The sequence below is a fragment of the Bombina bombina genome, chromosome 1 (genome assembly GCF_027579735.1).
Source record: "Bombina bombina isolate aBomBom1 chromosome 1, aBomBom1.pri, whole genome shotgun sequence".
NCBI classification, from domain to species: domain Eukaryota; kingdom Metazoa; phylum Chordata; class Amphibia; order Anura; family Bombinatoridae; genus Bombina; species Bombina bombina.
Window position 1 is genome coordinate 615,235,635 of NC_069499.1, and position 26,145 is coordinate 615,261,779.

At 39.7% G+C, this 26,145-nt stretch overlaps 1 protein-coding gene across 1 annotated transcript in view; it reads left to right on the forward strand.

The window, feature by feature from the left end:
- MSN (moesin) overlaps nucleotides 1-26,145 on the forward strand; it is a 400,641-nt gene that overhangs the window by 155,827 nt on the left and 218,669 nt on the right. The window contains exon 2 of the mRNA XM_053699008.1: nucleotides 2,051-2,134. Within this exon, the coding sequence (XP_053554983.1) occupies nucleotides 2,051-2,134 (84 nt within the window). The remainder of the gene's footprint in view (nucleotides 1-2,050; nucleotides 2,135-26,145) is intronic.

Below are 26,145 nucleotides of genomic sequence, written 5' to 3' on the forward strand. Positions count from 1 at the left end.
ATTAGGGGTTTTTAACAAAATATATATTATACGCTACGCCAAAATACTAATCTCAACCACATTCCTGTCTTTAAGCCTGGGTGGCTGAGATACTTAGTCGGCCAGGGGAGGCTTTTGTCTCACAAACTAATTGGTAACCATTTATTTTCAATTCCAATGTTGGGTGCAATTGCCTGATAGCTATTCAGCATGGTCATTATAGTATACACTTAGTGCTCAGAATTGGTTTACTTTTGCATAGCGGATATTTTGTTTCCAAGTATCAGCATCTCTGCCACAGCAGTGGCGGATAAGATTGTTTAAAGGGATACTGAACCCTGAAACCCTGAACCCTGAAATTGTTTGTTTCATGATTCAGATAGAGCATGCAACTTTTTAATTTACTCCTATTATCAATTTTTCTTTGTTCTCTTGCTATCTTTATTTGAAAAAGAAGGCATCTAAGCTAAGGAGCCAGCCAATTTTTGGTTTAGACCCTGGACAGCACTTGTTTATTGGAGGGTGAATTTATCCACCAATCAGCAAGAACAACCCAGGTTGCTCACCAAAAATGGGCCAGCTTCTAAACTTTCTTTCTTGCTTTTCAACTAAAGTTACCAAGATAATGAAGAAAATTTGATAATAGGAGTAAAATAGAAAGTTGCTTAAAATTGCATGCTCTATCTCAATCATGAAAGAAAAAAAAAATTGGGTTCAGTGTACCATTACATAATCCTAATGTTGCAATTCATACAAAATATTTAACAATATGTACAATACTTGATACATACCTTACCTTATACAGACTTTGTGATATATACAATACAATATTTCAACATTAGATTGAACTACTTAGGCCTGTGAAACAATTTAATAAGTGCAATATTAATTGCAGTTCCAGCTTTTTGTTATTTCGTTTCTTTTGGCTCTAGTGTTTGTTGTTTTTTACTTGTAACCTCACGCAAAGACCAGCTTGCTCTTATAACATATTATATTACCTATCCAACCAACAGCAAGTTACAACTTGCCTTCCCTTCTTTGTACCTATTACATTGAATATTGGTGTATTAATATAAACACAAGTATTATAGTGTTTAATATCTGGTGGGCAGCAAATCTGTGCACCTTAAATTTTTTCTGTCCATTGAAAACTTACCTCTTATTAACCAACTATGATAATAAAAGTTAAGTTTTATACATTATCTCGGTTCTAACCTACTTTGTTAAATGTACTACTAATCCTTTAGAAGACAGTACATCTTTTAAAGAACCTTTGGACAGAAAACTTGAATCTTATCGAAAAAGGGCAATTCTACATACTGGCTATGTACTTAGAATCAGCAGCCACATCAGCAATAGATGTAGCTGGTCTACTTACTGGTTACCGCCTTTGACCTCAGCTGTTAGGTCCACGGTACTTGGGTCATATAGACATTAAGCTGATTACATTATATCTCCAGCGCAACTCATGAAATTTCGACCATCTTGGGTTTCTGCCCAGACACACTCCCCATTACTTAACCCCTTAATGACCACAATGTACCCTGTATGTCACTGGTTGTTAAGGGGTTTTTCAGGGTATAATAGCACAAGTCTAACAAGAACACGCTATTAATGCCCTCCCTCCAGCAGGCTTTGTGGAATAAAGCAGTCTCAATGCTGGTGGCAAGACCGCGCTATAAAACAATCAAGTCCCAAAAAAAGGCCAGCGACATACAGGGTACGTCGCTGGTCCTTAAGGGGTTAAAAACTTTTTATTGGGTAATTTACTAAGAATTATGTTCAACTAGTATATTCTTATCCACATTAATGTGTTATCCTGTTTATCATGAAACTGCAGAAAACAAACAGTTAAAATTCATGATTAGATTTATTGGAAATAAGTGAGATCATTCAAGCTGGGGTATCTACATTACAATGCCTTGCTTTATCTTATTGGTCCAGTTTTATTAAGTTCCCCTTTTTTTCCAATTATTTTACTTTATTTGTTAATCTGTATAACCATTAATGTGTATCTTCATACATGTTACTTTTCATACATCCTCATACATGGGTTTTTTTCCCTCTGCAGATCAGCGTACGTGTGACCACTATGGATGCAGAGTTGGAATTTGCAATCCAGCCCAATACCACAGGGAAGCAGCTCTTTGACCAGGTGAGTGTTGAGCTGCTGATGAACTTTTTTAAATTTTTTAAATGTAGTTCGGCTCCTGGTAAACCAATAAGTTCCAATACATAATGAATTGTGTTTTAAAGATATATCATATACCTAAATAAATAGAAGTTCTGTTGTGTGATTTATTTTACTTAAATTAGATGGTGACAGTCCAGGAGCCATCACATGTGGGGTGAAACACCAGTCCACTAGGAGGAGGCAAAAACGCTGAACATACCAGAACTTTTAATTGCTCACACTTTCCCAGAATCCTGCTCCAATATTCTTAGTTGTAGAGGAAGTAGGTGGAATCATGGATAGTGATCATTACACATGCTAGCCTGTTGAGTTGGGGTGCATTCTGGATGTCACAGGGAGTCTGGTCTCCTTGGGGAGGGGAAGTTCCAATCATTTTAAAACTGTGCACAACGTTCAGGTTTAGGGCTTTTCAAAGTTGGCCCATCTTCACTGGAGTGGCATCAGTCATTAAGCGGAACTCTGAGTGCCGATGAAGGAGGTAGCCTGCATACTAACATGGGCAGAATACTGTCATTGCATAATATCAGCAATCCACATTCTGGTTATAAACAACTGGGAAGCAGATTTTCTCAGACAATAGCTCATTCGCCAAGGAGAATGGCCTCAGAATCAGGAGGTAATCGACCAGATCGTAGGACTTTGGGGCAAGCCAGAAAAAGATCTCATAGCATTGCTTAAATCACAAGCAGCATCAATATTGTGCAAGAACTAGAGATCATTTGGCGACTCTCATATATACCTTAGTGGTTTCCTGGTTGTTCACTCTGATCTACATATTTCTTTCCTTTTGATCCTGGCTATCACTCTGGATAGAAACACAAACAAGAAAAAACATCTGTAATCTTGATTGCTGCAACGTGGCCTTGCTGTACCTGATTTTTAGATGTAGTCCAAATGTCCTCTAGCCAATCTTGGCAACCTCATCTCAGGAATGGTCTTCTCTGTCAAGGTTCCTTCTTTCGTCAAGACCTCAAATTCCATTAATTTGACATCATGGCGATTGATAGTTTTTAAAGGGATGTAAAACAGTCTTTTTCATTGTTTTAATTTAAAAAAAAAACCCACACACTTAGCAGCGAGTTATACTAAATAGAAAACATTGCAATGACCCAGTGCCAAAAGTAAGCTGGGGTGTCTTGTTTCTTGTACATTGTGTATACAGAAAGGCAAGTACTTGCTAGGCTATGCAGTTTAAGTTTTCAGTGATTCAGGCAGTCTCTTACTCATGTACAATAAATTACTTTTCTTTCCTAAGATATGGTGAGTCCACAGAATCATCAATTATTAGTGGGAATATCACTCCTGGCCAGCAGGCGGAGGCAAAGAGCACCACACTGTCACTCCCCTTACCCATAACCTCCAGTCATTCTCTTTGCCTGCGGTGCAAGGAGAAGGTGACGTTTTGGTGTCTGATCTACAATCAAGATTTTTTTTTTATTTAGAAAGATCAGAGCAAACCTACTCTGCTTTAAAAGATCTAGCCTTAGCCCATGTCAGCCTCTTCAGTAGGGCAATGGTGGCTTTTAAGCAATTGGGAACTTGTGGGGTACAATCCTCACTGCGTTTTCCCAAAACATTTTGTTGCCCTATTTAGATAGCCTGAGTAAATTTACACAGTCTTTCTGTAATTCCACATGTCCATGTGAGGTATGGCATCCTCTCAAACCAGATCAGCTGTCCTGCTGCCATACAGATAAATATTGAGGTAAGTGCCCGTTTTATTTTTCTATGTAGCACGGAAAAATTTAGCACTTATTCAGCTGAAACGCTGCAGGAACGTTTTTTATTATTCCTGTCAGGGTGCAGGTTTTTATGGCAGTTTTTGCAGGCACTGTTAGTGTGAGGAGTTATTTATTTTATTAATGGCTCAGTGAGGATCCGTTTTTAGTATCGGATTATGTACGGTTTTTTTTGGGGGGGGGGTTTATTGTTTTTTAAGCCTGTTTTTCAAGAAAGTTGTTTGACAAAAAAAAGCCATTTTTTATTTATTTTTTTTAGCTGTAGGACCGCCCCTTTTAGGGAGGTTCTGATTCTGTGATGTCAGTTTTTCTTTCATGTAATTGGCAAGAGTCCATGAGCTAGTGACATATGGGATATACGTCACTAGCTTATGGACTCTTGCCAATATGAAAGAAATACATTTATCAGGTAAATTCTTACATAAATTATGTTTTTTGGTGCTTTTTTCCCCACTTCCTGTAAGAGTGAGGTGCCCATATTTCAGATGGCTCTGTTTTTTAGAAGGCTGCTTGCTGTTTTTGCTTCTCTGAAAATCCAGATTGTAAACGGGGTCGTTTTTTTCCCCCTCAGTTTGCTGCGGGTTGCAGGACAGGTAGGGCACCTCAGTAATTTTGCTGAGGCGTAGAGTGTTGCCTGGGGTATGTTTTCTTGATTTGGTAAATTTAAAGGGAACATTTATTTAAGAACGTTGTTTTTGGTTCTGTATTATATCCTTTGTTAAAAGATATATAAAAAAAAAAGTAATTTTTTTTTATTTCCTTCTTTTTGTATTATGGATCAGGAGGCTGTGCAGGATGTTACCTGTAGTTTGTTTTGATACCCAGGTAGAACCCCCAGTACCTTTTTTTTTGTGTTCTTCATATATTGATATATATATTTGACCCTGAGCCATCATTAGCCAAGGCGGATGCTGTTCAGGAGCCTCCTGTTTCACATGTGCCGCAGCTTTCTCCTCAAGCATCCCAATCCTATTCATCTGCACATGCAGTGCCCTGTGTTTCCTCTCATGCTCCGTCTGGGGTTATTTTGCAAGATATTGCTGCCCAGGTATCTTCTGCGGTATCTGAGGCGCTGTCTGCTTTTCCCATGCTGCAGGGAAAACGCAAAAGCAGATTTTAAAGAAAACGCAAAAGGAAATTTCTGAGGATAAAGATTCTTCTGGTGCATCTGAGTGTAAAATTTCAGATTCAGGCAGTATAATTCCTTCTACTGATGCTGAAGTTGTGTGCAAGGCTTGCTCAACTAAGAATTGGTTTAAACATTTTTATTTTTTATGTACCTCTGATTTCGCAAATGCTATTAAATGTAGATTGGTTTGAACTTCATGTCTCCAAGGATGTTGCTGTTAAAGCACTGCCACAGCTTTCTCCTTTTATGTCCTAAGCCTATATGGCGTCACATGCAGTGCCCTGTGGTTCCTCTCAACCTCCTAGAGGAGTGTATTTGCTTACAGAAGTTGCAAGCTCAGGTATCTTCTGCGGTATCTGTGGCTTGGTCTGTTTTCCTTTTACTACAGGGAAAAGGCAAGAGGACATTTTAAGTCTCAGATAAGAGGGTTTCTGCTCCACATGCTGCTACGCAGGTTTGTCTTCTTCCAAGTTAGTGAGGAGGATTCGCTGGTAGTTTTCTGAGGCTGAAATCTCAGATCTGGACAGTATAATTCCTTCATCTTTTACTGAAGTGGTATCCTTCAGTTATTTGCTTCAAAGCCTCTTATATTGTCAGGAGGTCTTGGCTGACTGTATGACACCTCCTTTGTCTTTCCTTCTGAGTTTTGTGAACTTTATCAGTTCTATATTTTTCTTTCCTCTCTGGAAGGGTTCTAGAAGTGCTGTGAGATGTTAACAGGATTGTTATAGAGAATCTGGGGATATTTATCCCTGTCTCGCGTCCTTTTTTAGGATTTCCTGTCGCTATCTCTCTTGAAATGCACGGTGTCTTTAGCAGAAGGGAACTTTCTACTTTTAATCAGAGAACTTAGATCTCTGCAGAGATAATCTAGTTTTCTTTCTGACATAGGTAAGAAGCTGGAGGTTTAATTGTTCATTTAGAACAATGTCTTGTCTTATTAAACTTGCTGTACTAGCCGCCGGGCATTGTGGCTGAAATCTATGGTCAGCTGAGAAGCCTACCTGTGGTTTAGTGGTACAGCCTAGGCTTTATAGTTTTGCAGTTTGCAGAATAAATTATTTCGGTTTCCTCCAAATACATGCTTCTAGTGTCTCCTTTTAAGGATGAGACTTTGTTTGGGTCATGTATTTTCGAGTCCAATCTAAAGTTTTCCTCCCAGGGGCAGATTTCTCTTTCTAGATTATCTGCAATCTAAGTAGGATGAGAGGCATTCCTTGAACTGGATTCAGGGTCTTCATCTCTGGGAGTGACAGTTCCAGTCCAAGTTTGGGAACGGGATATAGGTATTTACCTCATATATTTCAGATTCTGTCCTTCAAATTAGTATCCTTTCTCCTTTGGTTCTAGTGGGCCTCTTCATAACGAACTTAGACCTGAGAGATTTATTGTTCCCTTAATCGGAATCTTCTCTAGTTTTCTTAGTTTGCGCTATCCCAGTCAGACCTTTAGGTCTTGGGATATTGCAAGTGTGTTTTTCTGGACAATATATAGTTCAGGTATCATCCTGACTTCGAGCTAACTCTTTTAAGAGATCTTGTCCAATCTTCTTTCCTGGGGGTGGGAAATTAATCTGGAGAAGAGCTCCCTTGTTCTGTCCACAAGGGTAATTTTATTTAGGACTACTGCCACAATACCCTGAATGCACCCGATTTTAGTTTGATCTCGGAAGTTATGCAGGGTCAGGTCTGGTCAGTACCTGGATGGGAGACTGCCTGGGAACAGCAGGTGCAGTATGCTTGGACCTTATTTGATTCTTTATCTAGGAGATTTCTTTCAGAGGTCAGAAAATCAAGGATTTATTCCTTTTCCCCACTCTGCAGTCTTCTGTCCGGCCAACAGTAAGCTCTAGTGGCCGGTGGATAGCTTAGCCATCTTGCAACCAGGAGGTTTGGAGTTTGGATTTAGCTGCAGTTGATATTTCTTCACTTTTATGACCCTGTGTATGGAGGGAATTGGTCTGATGGTATTCCACGGACATCATTCCTTTTGCTATTTTCTATGACATGGAGAACTTTCGGATCTGTCTTAAAGGATAGATTTAGATCAGATGATTAGAGACTTTCTTCCGCAGTATTTTTTCAGGAGTATCTATCTCCGGGCGCGTGCTTATGGAGATATTCCTTAGTGATGTGACCAAGGATGCCAACCTGCTGGGCTGGTAAGCTGTCTGGGTCTTGTTTAAGGATTATGGACTCTGAAGTGTCTGCTCTCCTCTTTAAACATCTTGGAGTTGAGAGCAATTTGCAATGCTCTGATGACTTGACCTCAGTCATCCCTAGCTTGGTTGCAGTCGGACAATATCAACTCAAGGGTTTATATCAACCATTAGGGAGGAACTAGGGGTTCCTTAAGCATGTAGGAGGTGACTTGGATTGTTCAGTGGGAGGAAGCTCACATTTGCTGTCGGTCATCCACTTTCCAGGGGTGGATAATTGGGAGTCGGACTTCTAAACAAACTAATTCATCCCGGGGGGGGGGGGAGCATTTCCATCCGGAAGTATTCTCTAGGTAGAACCTCACTTGGGGGGGTTCAGGAGTTGGCTTCTGTGGGCGTTTCGACAGGACGCCAAGTTTAGAAGGTACGGTTTATGGTCATGTGATCCACAGACCGTCCTGATAGATGTTCTGATGTTTTTCTTGGATTTCAGTCTTGCATACCTTTTTCCTCTGTTCTCTTTCCACGAGTCATTACTCGTATTTTCAGGAGAGAGCGGCAGTGCTTTTATTAGCCCCTGCGTGGCCTCGCAGGATCTGGTATGCAAACCTAGTGGAAATGTTGTCTCTCCACCATGGAGACTACCTCTGAGGAAGGACTTCTGATTCTTGGTCTTTTCCTTCATCTAAATCTCTGAAGCTGACTGCTTGACGATTGGACGCTTAGTTTTGTCTAAGCGGGGTCTTTTCTGATTTTTTTTTTTATCCTTTCTCCAGGGTGGTCTGGAGAAGGGTTAGTCAGTCAGTACCCTGAAGGGTTAGTTTTCTGCATTGTCTTTTTTTGCTACATAAGCATCTGGTGGACGTGCCTGATGTGCAATATTTTTGTCAGGCACTGGTTTACATTAGGCCTGTGTTTGTCAGTTGCTCCCCCTTAAGGTTTTACCCTTGTTCTTAAAGTTTGCAGTAGGCTCTGTTTGAGCCTTTACTTTCCATAGATATTAAGTTATCTTGGAAGGTTTTGTTTCCCATTGCTTTCTTTTCTGCTTGGAGAGTCTCTGAGCTCTCAGTTTTACAGTGTGATTTGCCTTATCTTTCATGCAGTTAAAGGGACAGTCAAGTCCAAAAAAAACTTTCATGTTTCAAATAGGGAATGTAATTTTAAACAACTTTCCAATTTTTTTTTATCCCCAATTTTGCTTTGTTCTCTTGGTATTCTTAGTTGAAAGCTAAACCTAGGAGGTTCATATGCTAATTTTTTAGACCTTGAAGGCCGCCTCTAATCTAAATGCATTTTGATAGTTTTTCACCACTAGAGGGCATTAGTTCACGTGTTTCATATAGATAACATTGAGCTCATGCACGTGAATTTACCATGGAGACAGCTCTAATTGGCTAAAATGCAAGTCTGTCAAAAGAACTGAAATAAGGTGACAGTCTGCTGAGGCTTAGATGCAAGGTAATTACAGAGGTAAAACGTGTATAATTATAACTGTGCTGGTTATGCAAAACTGGGGAACTGGTGATTAAGGGATTATCTATCTTTTAAAACAACAAAAATTCTGGTGTTGACTGTCCCTTTAAGGCGGTTATTCGTACTAGTTAGGTTTTCTTCCTAAATGGTTTTGGATAGATATATTAATCAGTGTGTACTACTAGCAAAAATAATTGTCCATTTTTTAAATATACTTTCTGATTCATGCCATTATTTACAGTAGTAGTCATTACTTTGAAGTGCCTATAAGTTTGTACTACTACTGGAAAGGATTGTCTTTTTTTTTCTGATTCAGTCTAACATTATTATTTACAATAGTAGTCAGAATTGCCTATTGGAAGGGGTGATAAAAAAATTAAAAGCAAGTTATGTTCAAATGCAACTTCTTAAAGGCAATATGAAGTGTGTACTACTATGGAAAATGATTGTCCATTTTTTGATTTTCTAATTCATGCTATTATTATTTACCTAAGTAGTCATATCCTTGAACTACCTATCAGAAGAGGTAGTAAATTACTTAATGTACAAATACAACCTTTTTTTTCTATAAAGGTAAGACGAGTCCACGGATTCATCCTTGTGGGATATTATCCTCCTGCTAATAGGAAGTGGCAAAGAGCCCCACAGCAGAGCTGTCTCTATAGCTCCTCCCTTAGCTCCACCCCCAGTCATTCTCTTTGCCTACTCTAAGTACTAGGAAGTGTAAAGTGAAAGAGGTGATAATATATTAGTTTTTTTTTTATTTCTTTAAGCACTATTTACTCTCAGGCAGCAGATGAATGAAGACTGCTGCCTGGAGGATGATGATCTTAGCATTTGTAACTAAGATCCATTGCTGTTCCCACAGTGGCTGAGGAGTACAGGAAACTTCAGTGTGAGGAACGGTTTCATGCTATGCAGCAATAAGGTATGTTCAGTCATATTTTTCTGGAGAGACTGTATTTCAGAAAGGCTGACATTATACCCAGGAGGGTAAGGGTAAGCTGTAATCCTAGAGCTAAAAGAAGGGCATTACTTAGCTTGCATATGGGGCCAATTACAAATATGGTTGACACTGAATTGCAAATGTTTGGGAGCAAACGTTTTTTGACTGGGGAATGCTTTAACGTTTTTGTGGGCAATAATGTTTTGGGCAGCTTTATTAAGGGCACACATGGCTTAACTTTTGGGTCTCAGAACCCACATGGCTAGTTATAACCGCTCTGGTGCGGTTCTGTAAGGCTGTGGAGACATCGAGTGAGATGGGCGGGGCCTTTTTTCGCGCCTCAGATGCGCAGTTAGTTTGATCAGCAAGCTCTAACTTCTAAGGGCCCTGGTGTATGTTTTGGGCCAAATCAAAGCTTTTTTCGATCCCTGAGGGCAGGTAGGGCCACAGCAGGGCTGTGGCAAGGTGCTGAGAGGTTTTTTTTTTCTGGATTTGGGCCTATTTTCGATCCGGTTTGCAAATTAAGGGGTTAATTGTTAAAAATTTTTGTTGTGCAATCTTAACTACCTAAATTGTGTCTACATACAAAATTTTGAAAAAATTGGTGCATGTTTAGGATGTTTTGCAGAACGTGTATGCTTTTTTTCTCTTAAAGGCGCAGTACCATTTTTTAAGATTATTTTTTTCACTAAATAGTGTTTTCATGCTTGTTTGTAGTCATTACTAGCCTGTTCAACATCTCTGACATTGAGGAAAGTCAATGTTCAATATGTTTAGAAGCCATTGTGGAACCTCCACTTAGAATGTGTCCCTCATGCACTGAAAGGTCAATAAATTGTAAAGAACATATTTTAGCTACTAAATGTCGCAGGATGATTCTCAGTCAGAAGAGAATCAGGTTTTGCCATCTTATTCTCCCCAAGTGTCACAACCATTAACGCCCGCACAAGCGACGCCAAGTACTTCTAGTGTGTCTAATTCTTTCACCCTGCAAGATATTGCCGCAGTTCTGAATACTACCCTCACAGAGGTTTTATCTAAGCTGCCTGGGTTGCAGGGGAAGCGCAGTAGGTCTGGTGTGAGAACAAACGCTGAGCCCTCTGACGCTTTATTAGCCATATCCGATGTACCCTCACAATGTTCTGAAGTGAGGGATTTGCTGGCTGAGGGAGATATTTCTGATTCAGGAAATATCTTCTCTCAGACAGATTCAGATATGACTGCTTTTAAATTTAAATTAGAACACCTCCGCTTATTGCTCAGGGAGGTTTTAGCGACTCTGGATGATTGTGACCCTATTGTAGTTCCAGAGAAATTGTGTAAAATGGACAGATTCCTAGAGGTTCCTGCCTACACTGATGTTTTTCCGGTCCCTAAGAGGATTTCGGAAATTGTTACTAAGGAGTGGGATAGACCAGGTATTCCGTTCGCTCCCCCTCCTACTTTTAAGAAAATGTTTCCCATATCTGACGCCGTGCGGGACTCGTGGCAGACGGTTCCTAAGGTAGAGGGAGCTATTTCTACCCTGGCTAAGCGTACAACTATACCTATCGTGGACAGTTGTGCTTTCAAATATCCTATGGATAAAAAATTAGAGGGTCTTCTGAAGAAAATATTTGTTCACCAAGGTTTTCTTCTCCAACCTATAGCGTGCATTGTTCCTGTAACTACTGCAGGGTCCTTTTGGTTCGAGGCTCTGGAAGAGGCTCTTCAGGTTGAGACCCCATTAGATGATATTCTGGATAGAATTAGGGCTCTCAAGCTAGCTAATTCTTTCATTACAGATGCCGCTTTTCAATTGGCTAAATTAGCAGCGAAGAATTCAGGTTTTGCCATTTTAGCGCTTAGAGCGTTATGGCTTAAGTCCTTGTCTGCTGATGTGTCATCAAAAGCTAAGCTTTTAGCCATCCCTTTCAAGGGTAATACCCTATGCGGGCCTGAACTGATAGAGATCATTTCAGACATCACTGGAGGGAATAAGATGAGGACCAAAGAAAATAATTTTCTTTCCTTTCGGAACTTCAAAGGTGGTCCCTCTACTTCTTCCCCTGCCGCAAAACAAGAGGGGAATTTTGCTCAATCCAAGTCAGTCTGGAGACCTAACCAGACTTGGAACAAGGGTAAACAGACCAAGAAGCCTGCTGCTGCCACCAAGACAGCATGAAGGGATAGCCCCCGATCCGGGATCAGATCTAGTAGGGGGCAGACTTTCTCTCTTCGCTCAGGCTTGGGCAAGAGACGTTCAGGACTCTCCTGGGCTTTAGAAATGGTAACCCAGGGGTATCTTCTAGATTTCAAAGTTTCTCCCCCATGGGGGAGATTCCATCTTTCTCAATTGTCTGTAAACCAGACAAAAAGAGAGGCGTTCTTACGCTGTGTAGAAGACCTATATACCATGGGAGTGATCTGCCCAGTTCCGAAAACAGAACAGGGGCAGGGGTTCTGCTCCAATCTGTTTGTGGTTCCCAAAAAAGAGGGAACCTTCAGACCAATTTTAGATCTCAAGATCCTAAACAAATTCCTCAGAGTCCCATCCTTCAAGATGGAGACCATTCGGACTATTTTGCCAATGATCCAGGAGGGACCACCGTGGACTTAAAGGATCCTTATCTACACATTCCTATCCACAAAGGTCATCACCAGTTCCTCAGGTTCGCCTTTCTGGACAAGCATTACCAGTTTGTGGCTCTTCCCTTCGGGTTGGCCACAGCTCCCAGAATTTTCACAAAGGTGCTAGGGTCCCTTCTGGCGGTTCTAAGGCCGCGGGACATAGCTGTGGCGCCTTATCTGGACGATATCTTAATCCAGGCGTCAACTTTCCAACTAGCCAAGTCTCACACGGACATCGTGGTGGCTTTTCTAAGATCTCACGGGTGGAAGGTGAACGTACAAAAGAGTTCACTTATCCCTCTCACAAGAGTTCCTTTCCTGGGAACTCTGATAGATTCGGTGGATATGAAAATTTTTCTGACGGAGGTCAGGAAATCAAATATTTTATCCATCTGTCGAGCTCTTCATTCCATTTCTCGCCCGTCAGTGGCTCAGTGTATGGAGGTAATCGGCTTAATGGTAGCGGCAATGGATATAGTTCCGTTTGCTCGCTTGCATCTCAGACCACTGCAGCTTTGCATGCTCAAACAGTGGAATGGGGATTATGCAGATTTATCTCCTCAGATAAATCTGGACCAAGAGACCAGAAACTCTTCTTTGGTGGTTGTCACAGGATCATCTGTCCCAGGGAATGTGTTTCCGCAGGCCAGCGTGGGTCATAGTGACGACGGACGCCAGCCTATAGGGCTGGGGTGCAGTCTGGAATTCCCTGAAAGCACAAGGATTGTGGACTCAGGAGGAAGCTCTCCTCCCGATAAATATTCTAGAACTGAGAGCGATATTCAATGACCTTCAGGCGTGGCCTCAGCTGGCGGCAGCCAGATTCATAAGATTCCAGTCGGACACTATCACGACTGTAGCATATATCAATCATCAGGGGGGAACAAAGAGTTCTCTAGTGATGATAGAGGTTACCAAAATAATTCAATGGGCAGAGACTCATTCTTGTCATCTATCAGCAATCTATATCCCAGGAGTGGAGAACTGGGAAGCGGATTTTCTAAGTCGTCAGACTTTTCATCCGGGGGAGTGGGAACTCCATCCGTAGGTGTTTGCTCAATTGATTCAGCAATGGGGGCACACCAGAATTGGATCTGATGGTGTCTCGTCAGAATGCCAAACTTCCTTGATACGGGTCCAGGTCAAGGGATCCTCAGGCAGTACTGATAGATGCTCTAGCAGTACCCTGGTCGTTCAACCTGGCTTATGTGTTTCCACCATTTCCTCTCCTTCCTCGTTTGATTGCCAGAATCAAACAGGAGAGAGCTTCTGTGATTTTGATAGCACCTGCGTGGCCACGCAGGACTTGGTATGCAGACCTGGTGGACATGTCATCTCTTCCACCATGGACTCTGCCACTGAGACAGGACCTTCTGATTCAAGGTCCGTTCCAGCATCCAAATCTAGTTTCTCTGCGACTGACTGCTTGGAGATTGAACGCTTGATCTTATCCAAGCGGGGGTTCTCTGAGTCGGTCATAGATACCTTGATTAAGGCTCGAAAGCCTGTCAACAGGAAAATTTATCATAAGATATGGCGTAAATATCTTTATTGTTGCGAATCCAAAGGCTACTCATGGAGTAAGATCAGGACTCCTAGGATTTTGTCCTTTCTCCAAGAAGGATTGGAGAAGGGGCTATCAGCTAGTTCTTTAAAGGGACAGATATCTGCTTTATCAATTCTACTGCACAAACGTCTGGCAGATGTTCCAGACGTTTAGTCGTTCTGTTTGGCTTTAGTTAGAATCAAGCCTGTGTTTAAACCTGTTGCTCCGCCATGGAGTTTGAATTTAGTTCTTAAGGTTCTTCAAGGGGTTCCGTTTGAACCTATGCATTCCATAGATATTAAGCTTCTATCTTGGAAAGTTCTGTTTTTAGTTGCTATCTCTTCGGCTCGAAGAGTTTCTGAACTATCTGCATTGCAATGCGACTCACCTTATCTTGTTTTCCATGCTGATAAGGTGATTTTGCGTACCAAACCTGGATTCCTTCCGAAGGTTGTTACTAATAAGAATATTAATCAGGAAATTGTTGTTCCTTCTCTGTGTCCAAATCCTTCCTCCAAGAAGGAGCGTCTATTGCACAACTTGGACGTGGTTCGTGCTTTAAAGTTTTACTTGCAAGTGACCAAAGATTTCCGTCAAACATCTTCTTTGTTTGTTGTCTATTCTGGAAAACATAGAGGTCAAAAAGCTACGGCTACCTCTCTTGCCTTTTGGCTGAAAAGCATCATCCGTTTGGCATACGAGACTGCTGGACAGCAGCCTCCTGAAAGAATTACAGCTCACTCTACTAGAGCGGTGGCTTCCTTATGGGCTTTTAAAAATTATGCTTCTGTTGAACAGATTTGTAAGGCTGCGACTTGGTCTTCGCTTCATACCTTTTCCAAATTTGATACCTTTGCTTCTTCGGAGGCTATTTTTGGGAGAAAAGTTCTTCAAGCAGTGGTGCCTTCTGTTTAACCATCTGTCTTGTCCCTCGTGTCCTGTAGCTTTGGTATTGTATCCCACAAGTAAAGGATGAATCCGTGGACTCGTCTTACCTTTTATAGAAGAAAAGTAAATTTATGCTTACCTGATAAATTGATTTCTTCTATGGTAAGACGTCCTTTCATTTTAAAACAGATTATAATTTTTTGATTTACACTTCAGTCACCTCTGCACCTTGTAGTTTCTCCTTTTCCTTCCTGTACCTTCGGTCGAATGACTGGGGGGTGGAGCTAAGGAAGGAGCTATATAGACAGCTCTGCTGTGGTGCTCTTTGCCACTTCCTGTTAGCAGGAGGATAATACCCCCACAAGTAAAGGATGAATCCGTGGACTCGTCTTACCATAGAAGAAATCAATTTATCAGGTAAGCATAAATTTACTTTTCCAAAAGGCAATTCATAAGTATATAATACTATTTAAAATAAATGTTCATTATCTTCATACAGGTGGTGAGAGTCCACAATCCGTTACTCCTGGGAATTACTCTTCCTGGCCTTTAGGTGGAGACAAAGATCCCCAAACCGAAGAGCTCTTCCCAACCCCCACTGGTAACCAAGATGGGGGTTACCATTGGGGGAGGGTAGAGAGCTGTTTGGAAGGGATCAGGAGGTGGGAAGTGTCAGGTGGGAGGCTAATCTCTACACTAAATTTAAAATTAACATTTTAATCTACCTAATTAACCCCTTCACTGCTGGGAATAAAAGTTTGGTGCGCAGCTGCAATTAGCGGCCTTCTAATTACCAAAAAGCCATATATGTCTATTTCTGAAAAAAGGGGATCCCAGAAAAACGTTTTTACAAAAATTTGTGCCATGATTGCACAAGCAGTATGTAAATTTCTGTGAGAAACCCAAAGTTTTTGAAACAAGTACTAATTTTTTTTTAATTTGATTGCATTTGCCAGTGAATAGGTGGTATGAAATATACCAAAATTGGCCTAGATCAATACCCTGGGTTGTCTACTTAAAAACTTGCCCAAAATACCAGAGAATTTTTAACATTTTTGCTATCAGTCCATTTAAACAGAAACGGAGCCTTTTTTAGTTACCTCTAAAATCCATATATGTTTTTGTCTGAAAGTCCCGGTAGTGAAAAGGTTAAGGACATATACGAGATTTTCCCTCTGTCTTTACTGTTTAATTCAGGAAGTAGTTTAGTTGGGCATCTACCCCATGACATTAACTTCAGTTGTGAGCAGCAACACTTTGTAGGAAAGGGAAACAATACATTTATATGATGCCTTAAAAATAAACAAAATTATATTTATTTAGGTTAAAATGGTATCTAAATTTAGAAAGCACAGATACATTTTGTAGCACAGGCCGCCCATACCCTCTACCCTTCTACTGCTTTGTAAAATAGTTTCATTTTCTCAACTGACATTACTTTTAGGTACTGCAAGCTATTGAGACTGGAGAATTATCCGTTAGTGTAAATTTTTTTTTCTATCGCCCCTGGTCTGCTGTGACTGTATTTAACCCCACAAAGGGGTTAATTACACAATAGATGTTCCTCTCAGGACCCACAGTGCACTCTGGGTCCTGAGCTGAACACACCGCTGATCCAGTCATCATCGTTAGTTGCACATCTGATTAGAGCTTGTTATTTTTCGACTATAATGGCCCTTTAAGTTGTAATGTTAAAAATAAATATGCTTTTAAATCATTTCATGCAAGTTAATACGATGTGATAGTACTCTTAGTTAGGATGGTCTTGTCTCTTCTGGGAAATTCTAATTTAAGCATTAAAGAATTATTTTTTTTTTGTTTTGGGGGGGGGGGGGGGCGGCTGAAACACTTGCTCTGTCTTTAGTAGGTCCCCTTATGTGGGTACTATGTAACTGATACTTTATCAATAGCAGCTATCTGGATAACTTCTGTTCAGATGCCTTCTCTTTCCTGAACAGTTTCTTTAGTTTTCTTAGAAAAGGGTTAATTGTCCTGTGTTCATTCCCAGCCCAAACAGAAGCAGTCTAGTAGATTGAGGGCTCTTCTGGCTTCTTGATGGAAAACAGCTGTCCTTCGAGCAGACTGTTTTACACAGCTGTAATCTTGCAGGCCTCTCAGCTCCAGTCATCAAAGCAAGACACATTTAGAGAGGCGCTCACAGAGCCAGCTTTGTGGGGTTGGCGTGGAAAGGACTGGGCGTTGGCTGCTGGCAGAAAGGATGAGGAATGGGATTTATGAGCACTTAACTGGCTGCCAAGTTCTCTAAGTATTGGCTGGTCTGGGTGTGGCTAGAGGATTTTTGGATGTCTCTGTTGGGAAAAGGTGGGCACCTAACATTTGCAGTGCGAGATCTATTTCTGTGAACACAGATATGTGCTTTTCATACCTGTAGCAGCTATAGACCCCGGGTGCCCAACTTTGTTTTTCATAAGCAGTCATACTGGATGTAATTCCTTGAGGGCTTAGCATTTCCAGCTTTGTTTTGGAGCCAGGCAAAATGTATATTTTCGTAATAGCCATTTTGCTTATATAAATGGATAATGGGGATATTTAATAGCTTGCTTAAAGGGACACTGTACCCAAAATTTTTCTTTCATGATTCAGATTGAGCATGAAATTTTAAGCAACTTTCTAATTTACTCCTATTATCAAATTTTCTTCATTCTCTTGGTATCTTTATTTAAAATGCAAGAATGTAAGTTTAGATGCTGGCCCATTTTTGGTGAACAACCTGGGTTGTCCTTGCTGATTCTTTTTCAAATAAAGATAGCAAGAGAACAAAGAAAAATTGATAATAGGAGTAAATTAGAAAGTTGCTTAAAATTGCATGCTCTTTCTGAATTACAAAACAATTTTTTTGGGTTCAGTGTCCCTTTAACATAAATTGTATAACCAGTAAAAGTTGACAGATGTTATAAATATACCCAATATATCTATCATTTTTAATAAAAAAATAAATAAAAAAAAACTAGCATTTTAGTCCCATCCCATTTTTCTAGCTTTGCCCAGAAATATCAGAACTAATCTGTTGCCGGCATATAACTGTTACCAGGGGTGAATCTCGTCAAAGTATGTACCTCAGCAACTAAATACCTGCAACATGCCCACAACGCACTTCAGATCAGATGATGCCCTAGAAACCTCTTTAAAAGTTGTAACCTGCAAATCATATACTACAAGCACTTTAAAAACATAGGTTACGGATTTTGCCTTAACAATTTTTACACAAAGCAAGAGGTTTTTTAATATCCCTTTAAACTTTAGGCATCTTAACAGTTCTGCAATGCATTGTAAACTTAATGCATTACAGCCCCCTTTGGAAGCCAAGTGATGTCAGTAATGCCCACTTCAGATTAGATGCACCCCCAACAACCTATTTAATGTCAAGAACTTGCCCATATCCGACTTTATGTTAAAGGAACATTATAGTGCAAATATTACTTGCTCTAATTTATTAGAGCATGTCATTTTAGCACTACAGACCTTATTAGTCTATGCCTTAAAGGGACATTGTACCCAAAATTTTTCTTTAGTGATTCAGATTGAGCATGAAATTTTAAGCAAATGTCTAATTTACTCCTATTAAATTTTCTTCATTCTCTTGGTATCTTTATTTGAAATGCAAGAATGTAAGTTTAGATGCCGGCCCATTTTTGGTGAACAACCTGGGTTGTCCTTGCTGATAGGTGGATAAATTCATCCACCAATAAAAAAGTACTTTCCAGAGTACTGAAACAAAAAAAAAAAAAGCTTAGATGCCTTCTTTCTCTTGTTAAGTGTGTTCAGTCCACGGGTCATCCATTACTTATGGGATATATTCTCCTTCCCAACAGGAAGTTGCAAGAGGATCACCCAAGCAGAGCTGCTATATAGCTCCTCACCTCACATGTCATATCCATTCATTCTCTTGCAACCCTCAACAAAGAAGGAGGTCGCAAGAGGAGCTGGGGTTTTTACTTAACTATTAACTATTAACTATTCTTCAATCAAAAGTTTATTTTAAATGGCACCGGAGTGTGCTGTTTTTCTATCTCAGGCAGTATTTGGAAGAAGAAACTGCCTGCGTTTTTTATCTATGATCTTAGCAGGCGTAACTAAGATCCACTGGCTGTTCTCGACATTCTGAGGAGTGGGGTAACTTCAGACTGGGAATAGCATGCGGGGTCCTCCGCAAATGAGGTATGTGCGGTACTTTATTTTCTGGGAATGGAATTGACTAAGAAAATACTGCTGTTACCGTATGATGTAAGTACAGCCTTAAATGCAGTAGTAGCAACTGGTATCAGGCTGATAAATGTATGCGCAGTCGAGTTATATTCTAGGGACTAGAATTTGACTGAGAAAATACTGTTAACACTGAAATAATACTTAAAGGGACAGTCTAGGCCAAAAAAAACTTTCATGATTCAGATAGGGCATGTAATTTTAAACAATTTTCCAATTTACCTTTATCACCAATTTTGCTTTGTTCTCTTGGTATTCTTAGTTGAAAGCTTAACCTAGGAGGTTCATATGCTAATTTCTTAGACCTTGAAGACCACCTCTTTTCAGAATGTATTTTAACAGTTTTTCACCACTAGAGGGTGTTAGTTCATGTATTTCATATAGATAACACTGTGCTCGTGCACGTGAAGTTATCTGGGAGCAGGCACTCATTGGCTAAACTGCAAGTCTGTCAAAAGTACTGAAATAAAGGGGCAGTTTGCAGAGGCTTAGATACAAGATAATCACAGAGGTTAAAAGTATATTATTATAACTGTGTTGGTTATGCAAAACTGGGGAATGGGTAATAAAGGGATTATCTATCTTTTAAAACAATAAAAATTCTGGTGTAGACTGTCCCTTTAAGCCTTCTCTGCAGTGGTAGCGACTGGTAGCAGGCTTAGTGATAGCTTTGCATGACATTGAAAAATGTTTTTTAATAAAACGTTTACTGGCATGTTATTCGTTTTTTGTGAGGTACTTTGGTGATAAATCGCTTTGGGCATGGTTTTTCCACATGGCTAACATATTTTTCTGCATGGAAACCGTTATATCAGGGCTCCCACTGTTGTGATTGGAGTGGGAGGGCCCTTGTTTTAGCGCCTTGTTGCGCAGTTAAAATTATTGCACAGTCTTTCTGCTTCTTCCTCCTTGATCCAGAACGTCTCTAGAGAGCTCAGGGGTCTGCAAATTTCATTTGTGAGGGAGGTAATCAGTCACAGCAGATCTGTGACAGTGTGCTGACTGTGATTAAAAGCGTTAAATCTTAATTGATATCTGTTTTATCCATTTTGGGTATCGAGGGGTTAATCATCCTTTTGCTAATGGGTGCAATCCTCTGCTAATAGTACACTTCTTGTTAAGAATTGTTTAATTATATCTGTATTTTTGAAGCGCTGCAGCGTTTTTTATATTGCTTGTAAAACTTATTGAAAGTGATTTCCAAGCTTGTTAGTTTCATTGCTAAGTCTGTTTTAAACATGTCTGATTCAAAGGAAACTGTTTGTTCATCATGTTCAAAAGCCAATGTGGAGCCCAATAGAACGATGTGTACCAATTGTATTGATATTGCTTTGAATAAAAGTCAATCTGTACCGATAAAGAAGCTATCACCAGACAACGAGGGGGAAGTTATGCCGCCTAACTCTCCTCACGTGTCAGTACCTGCGTCTCCCGCTCGGGAGATGCGTAGGATTGAGACACCTAGTACATCTAGGCCCTTACAAATCACTTTACATGATATGGCTAATGTTATGAAAGAAGTATTATATAATATGCCCGAATTAAGGGGCAAACGCAATAGCTCTGGGTTAAGGACAGAGCGCGCTGATGACACGAGAGCCATGTCTGATACTGCGTCACAACTTGCAGAACATGAGGACGGTGAGCTTCATTCTGTCGGTGACGGTTCTGATTCGGGGAGACCGGATTCAGAAATTCCAAATTTTAAATTTAAGCTTGAGAACCTCCGTGTGTTACTAGGGGAGGTATTAGCGGCTCTGAATGATTGCAACACGGTGGCAATTCCAGAGAAATTGTGTAGGTTGGATAGATACTATGCGGTACCGGTGTGTACTGACGTTTTTCCTATACCAAAAAGACTTACAGAAATTATCAGTAAGGAGTGGGATAGACCCGGTGTGCCTTTTTCCCCTCCCCCGATATTTAGAAAAATGTTCCCTATAGACGCCACCACACGAGACTTATGGCAGACGGTCCCTAAGGTGGAGGGAGCAGTTTCTACGTTAGCCAAGCATACCACTATCCCGGTGGAGGATAGCTGTGCTTTCTCAGATCCAATGGATAAAAAATTAGAGGGTTATCTTAAGAAAATGTTTGTTCAACAGGGTTTTATATTGCAGCCTCTTGCATGCATTGCGCCTGTCACGGCTGCAGCGGCATTCTGGTTTGAGTCTCTGGAAGAGGCGATTCGCACAGAGCCGTTGGATGAGGCCTTGAGCAAAGTTAGTAGTGAAAATGAGGGTTGGCGCTAACTGTAATCCTAAAGGCCTCGTTATAGAAACTCCTCCTTAGTAGTTCGATATAGAGTTAATACTGGAAATAGGATGAAAATAACTGGCGCTAAACAAATAGCTAGGATAACACTACCTTAAGATGGATAGATACCTATATAATAATATCAGTGATTAAATGCTACTAGTGATACATAAAAAAACATGTTTGTGAATTGCCCTTAAAATATCAAGTGTACTTGTGTAGTGGGTGGATATGAAATGTACAAAATCCTAATATTAATTAGTGATATCTTAAGATAGATATGCTAGTAGGTGTCGATCCCTAATATGCAAATAATAAGACTCTGTGTTCTAATCTGTGCTGTGGTATAAGATACACTTAAGTTAAACAAAAGCCTCAACTAATAATAAGATGCAAGCCAAGGAATAGAATGTGTACAAAAAAATCAAAAAAGATATAACTATCTGCTAGGTGGAAAAAATGATAATAAGTTAAAGTGTTTAAAGTGTGGATTTTGCAAATAAATCTCTCTGACTAAAATTGAAAATATATATATTTAATACTAAACAATAATTAAACAAATGGTACTGACTGTTAAAATGATTAAAACATACACTAGGGACGTCTCCCTTAAGTGCTATTGGCAAGATACAAATATTGGCTCCAAAATGAATGAATATATCACACGTATGTCTGATATAGCAAAGTTCCTGTATGATGAGAAAGTCACAGTTTAATAACTCGGAGTAGTGGGAGTAGTCGGAGCTGACAGCTCGACCGTTAGTCAATTCCTTGTGCTTCCTTCGGCGTCTGTGTTTGACGGAGTATTTCGTGGCTGAACGACAAGCCGCCTACTTCTGTAATGATTGGCGGTTTGGGCCACACACCCTTTCTTTGATAGGCCAGATGGATCCACGTACTGAATGAGTGTAACAGCACCACTGATGATAGGTGTAACCGTCTGGTTTACGTTACAAGATGCCTGTGAACCTTGAATAAGGTAGATGTGTTCTTTAAAAACTACACTCCAAGCAGTATTAGGAGCAGGATAGGACAACTAATATTGGCGCTGATCAGATCCCTGGTCCTCAAGTGGCAGTTGACTTTGTTAGTCCACAAGAGGGGGCTGGATCGCAGCTATTAGTATAGTATAAGTCTCGTAGTGTCCCAATATAAAAACAAAATCACTGGAGTAAATTCTACGCGTTTCACCCCGGGAGGGCTTTATCAAGATACTCCAGGTATATTTCACACACCTTTTAAAGGTGCTTCTTAGATCTCATTGGCTAGTTGATAACCAATCCTATTGGAGCCAATAAACAACACCTCTTTTTTCCTAAAGGTGGAAATTTGTAAATATATACACTTGAATACGCTGATATATAAAGACCTATATAGTCAACTAATTACCAACGTTTTTAACATAGTAAAAATGAAATAAAAACCTAATTTATTATATATAAAAATATATAAAAGTGTGGTGCCAACTATCTATTTTTTAGACTAATCATACATTGACTTTATGCAATGATATCAGCTTATACATTAACTCTAATTCTTTCTAATTCAATAAGAACCCTTGGATTCATAAGTAATACCAAACTGGAATGGTTAATAGAGTGTTAGTATAATAATGTGAAAAATGAAAGTTATAACATAATAAACCTAAAAAATATATGTATTAGACATCTCAATGATAAAAATGTATAATAAATAAAAAATAAAAACCTTGTCTATTTTATATAAAGGATATATGGAAAAGTAGTACCAGCTATGTCTATCAGGCTCGTGACATATTAACGTTAAGCAATAATATCAGCTTTATTAAATACTCTGATTCTTTCTAATAGACAAACATATCTATATAAACTGAATAATATGTATATTGGACATCTCAATGTGACAAATATATAATAATAATAAAAACCTTGTCTATTTTATAATGGATGTTTGGGTGTGTAGTACCAGCTATGTATATCAGCTATGTATATATAATGTGATGGGGGGCTCAGTTCTATATAATGCACCCCAATATGGTGAAGAAAGATAGTTACAGGAAAATGGATATTTCTAATTCTGAATTAAGTCCCTGGAGTTGTAAGGTTTGTAAAGTATATATAGTTTCAGATTCAATTTTAAGTAGTTCTGTTTCCAAATTACCCCCTCTCCAATTCCTAGTAACTTTTTTGATACCCCAAAATCTAAAATCTGCCAAATTATTATTATGTTTATCTTTAAAATGTTGGTATAGAAATGCATCTTTTTTTCCTTTTTCTATTATCCAAAGGTGCTCACGGATCCTTTCTCTAAGGGTTCTTGTAGTCTCGCCAATATATTGTTTATTACATGTACATTGAATCATGTATATTACTCCTTTGTCTTGGCACCTAATTGTGCTATCTATTTTATAAACTTTTCCTGTTTGTGTGGATTTGTATTCCTTAATTTTGTGACTGTATTGGCATGACTTACAGTTAATACAGGGGAAGAAACCATTTAAATTTTCTCCTGACAGACTAATTTGTTTTTCTTTATTCTGTTCATTTTTAAACTCACTTGGAGCTAGGATTGTTTTGAGGTTTCTGGCCTTTTTATAGATGATATTGGGGTATGGGGGAACTCTGTTACCAATAATGGGGTCGTTCTGCACCAAGTGCCAATGTTTATTCATGATTTTTTTCAGAGTCTTATAATCCTCATTATAATTAGTGATTAATGGTGTATTGATGTAATTGCTTTCTGAAACCATTGTCTTAGATTTTTCTTTATATTTCAGAAATTCTTTCCTGTCAATGGATTCAATATCTTTTTTGGCTTTAGTAATTACATCTTTTTTATATCCCTTCTCAAGGAATTTTCTTTCCAGAAAATCTGCTTGCTCCAGATAGTCTGCATTATTTGAACAATTTCTGCGTAAGCGGATGCATTGACTTTTTGGGACATTTTCTTTCCATCTTTTCAGATGGCAACTCTCTGAATGTATCAGGTTATTGGCATCTACCTTTTTGAAGTGTGTTTTCGTATTTAATGAATTCTCCACTATTTCAATTTCTAGATCAAGGAACACTATTTTTTCTTTACTTATAATATTAGTGAATTTTAAACCTAAAGTGTTACAATTCATATCCGCCAAAAATTTATCTAAATAGACGACATCTCCACTCCAAATCATTAGGATATCGTCTATATATCTTTTATAGAGCACGAGGTTTGCGCCAAGTTCATGGTCTTGGATGAAATTGTGTTCCCAATTACCCATGAATAAGTTTGCATAACTTGGCGCAAACCTTGTGCCCATCGCTGTACCTGTAATCTGTAAATAAAATTTCCCATTGAAGGAAAAATAATTTTGGTTAAGGATAAAAGTGATGCCATCTAATATGAATTTAACCTGCTCTTTTTGTAGTGTTTTGTCATTATTTAAATAATTCTCCACCGCCCTTATACCTTCATCATGTTTGATGCTAGTATAAAGTGATGATACATCACTTGTTATAAGATAGTAATTGTTTTTCCATTCTAATTTTTCTAGTATTTGAAGTATTTCGGTTGTATCTTTCAAATAAGAAGGGAGAGTTCTAACATATTTTTGCAGGAACTTATCAATATATTCAGAAAGGTTGCAAGTGAGTGATCCAATGCCAGAGATAATTGGCCTCCCTGGTGGGTTATTAAGGTCTTTGTGTATTTTTGGCAAATAATAAAAAATGGGTATTTTCGGAAATTGTGGTAGTAAATATTTGAATTCTCTGGCATTTATAATTCCTTTATCCTTTGCTCCATCTAGTAGTGAATTTAATCTATTAGAATATAAAATTGTTGGGTCTGATTTGAGTATAGTGTAAGTGGTTTTATCATTGAGTAGTCTGCTTGTTTCAATTAAATAATCATCTTTTTTCAAAATGACTGAGCAAAGGTTCTTGAGCAAAGTTAGAACCCTTAAGCAAGCTAATGCGTTTGTTTCAGATGCCGTAGTACATCTAACCAAACTTACGGCTAAAAATTCCGGATTCGCCATTCAGGCGCGCAGAGCGCTCTGGCTTAAATCCTGGTCAGCGGATGTAACTTCCAAGTCTAAACTACTTAGCATTCCTTTCAAAGGGCAGACCTTATTCGGGCCCGGCTTGAAGGAAATTATTGCTGACATTACGGGAGGTAAGGGCCACGCCCTTCCTCAGGACAGGGCCAAACCAAAGGCCAAACAGTCTAATTTTCGTGCCTTTCGTAACTTCAAGGCAGGAGCAGCATCGACTTCCTCCGCTCCAAAACAGGAAGGAACTACTGCTCGTTACAGACAAGGTTGGAAAGGCAACCAGTCATGGAACAAGGGCAAGCAGGCCAGAAAGCCTACTCCCGCCCCTAAGACAGCATGAAGTCAGGGCCCCCTATCCAGAGACGGATTTAGTGGGGGGCAGACTTTCTCTCTTTGCCCAGGCTTGGGCAAGAGATGTGCAGGATCCCTGGACGTTAAAGATTATATCTCAGGGATACCTTCTGGATTTCAAATCCTCTCCTCCACAAGGGAGGTTCCATCTTTCGAGGTTATCGACAAACCTAGTAAAGAGAGAGGCATTTCTACAATGTGTACAAGACCTCTTAATCATGGGGGTGATCCACTCAGTTCCGCGATCGGAACAGGGACAAGGATTTTACTCAAATCTATTTGTGGTTCCTAAAAAAAGAGGGAACCTTCAGACCAATCTTGGACTTAAAGATATTAAACAAATTCCTAAGGGTACCATCGTTCAAGATGGAAACCATTCGAACCATCCTACCCATGATCCAAGAGGGTCAATATATGACCACGGTGGACTTAAAGGATGCTTACCTTCATATACCGATTCACAAAGATCATTATCGGTACCTGAGGTTTGCCTTTCTAGACAGGCATTACCAGTTTGTGGCTCTTCCCTTCGGGTTAGCCACGGCCCCGAGAATTTTTACGAAGGTTCTGGGCTCACTTCTGGCGGTACTAAGACCACGAGGCATGGCGGTGGCTCCGTACCGAGACGACATTCTGAGAC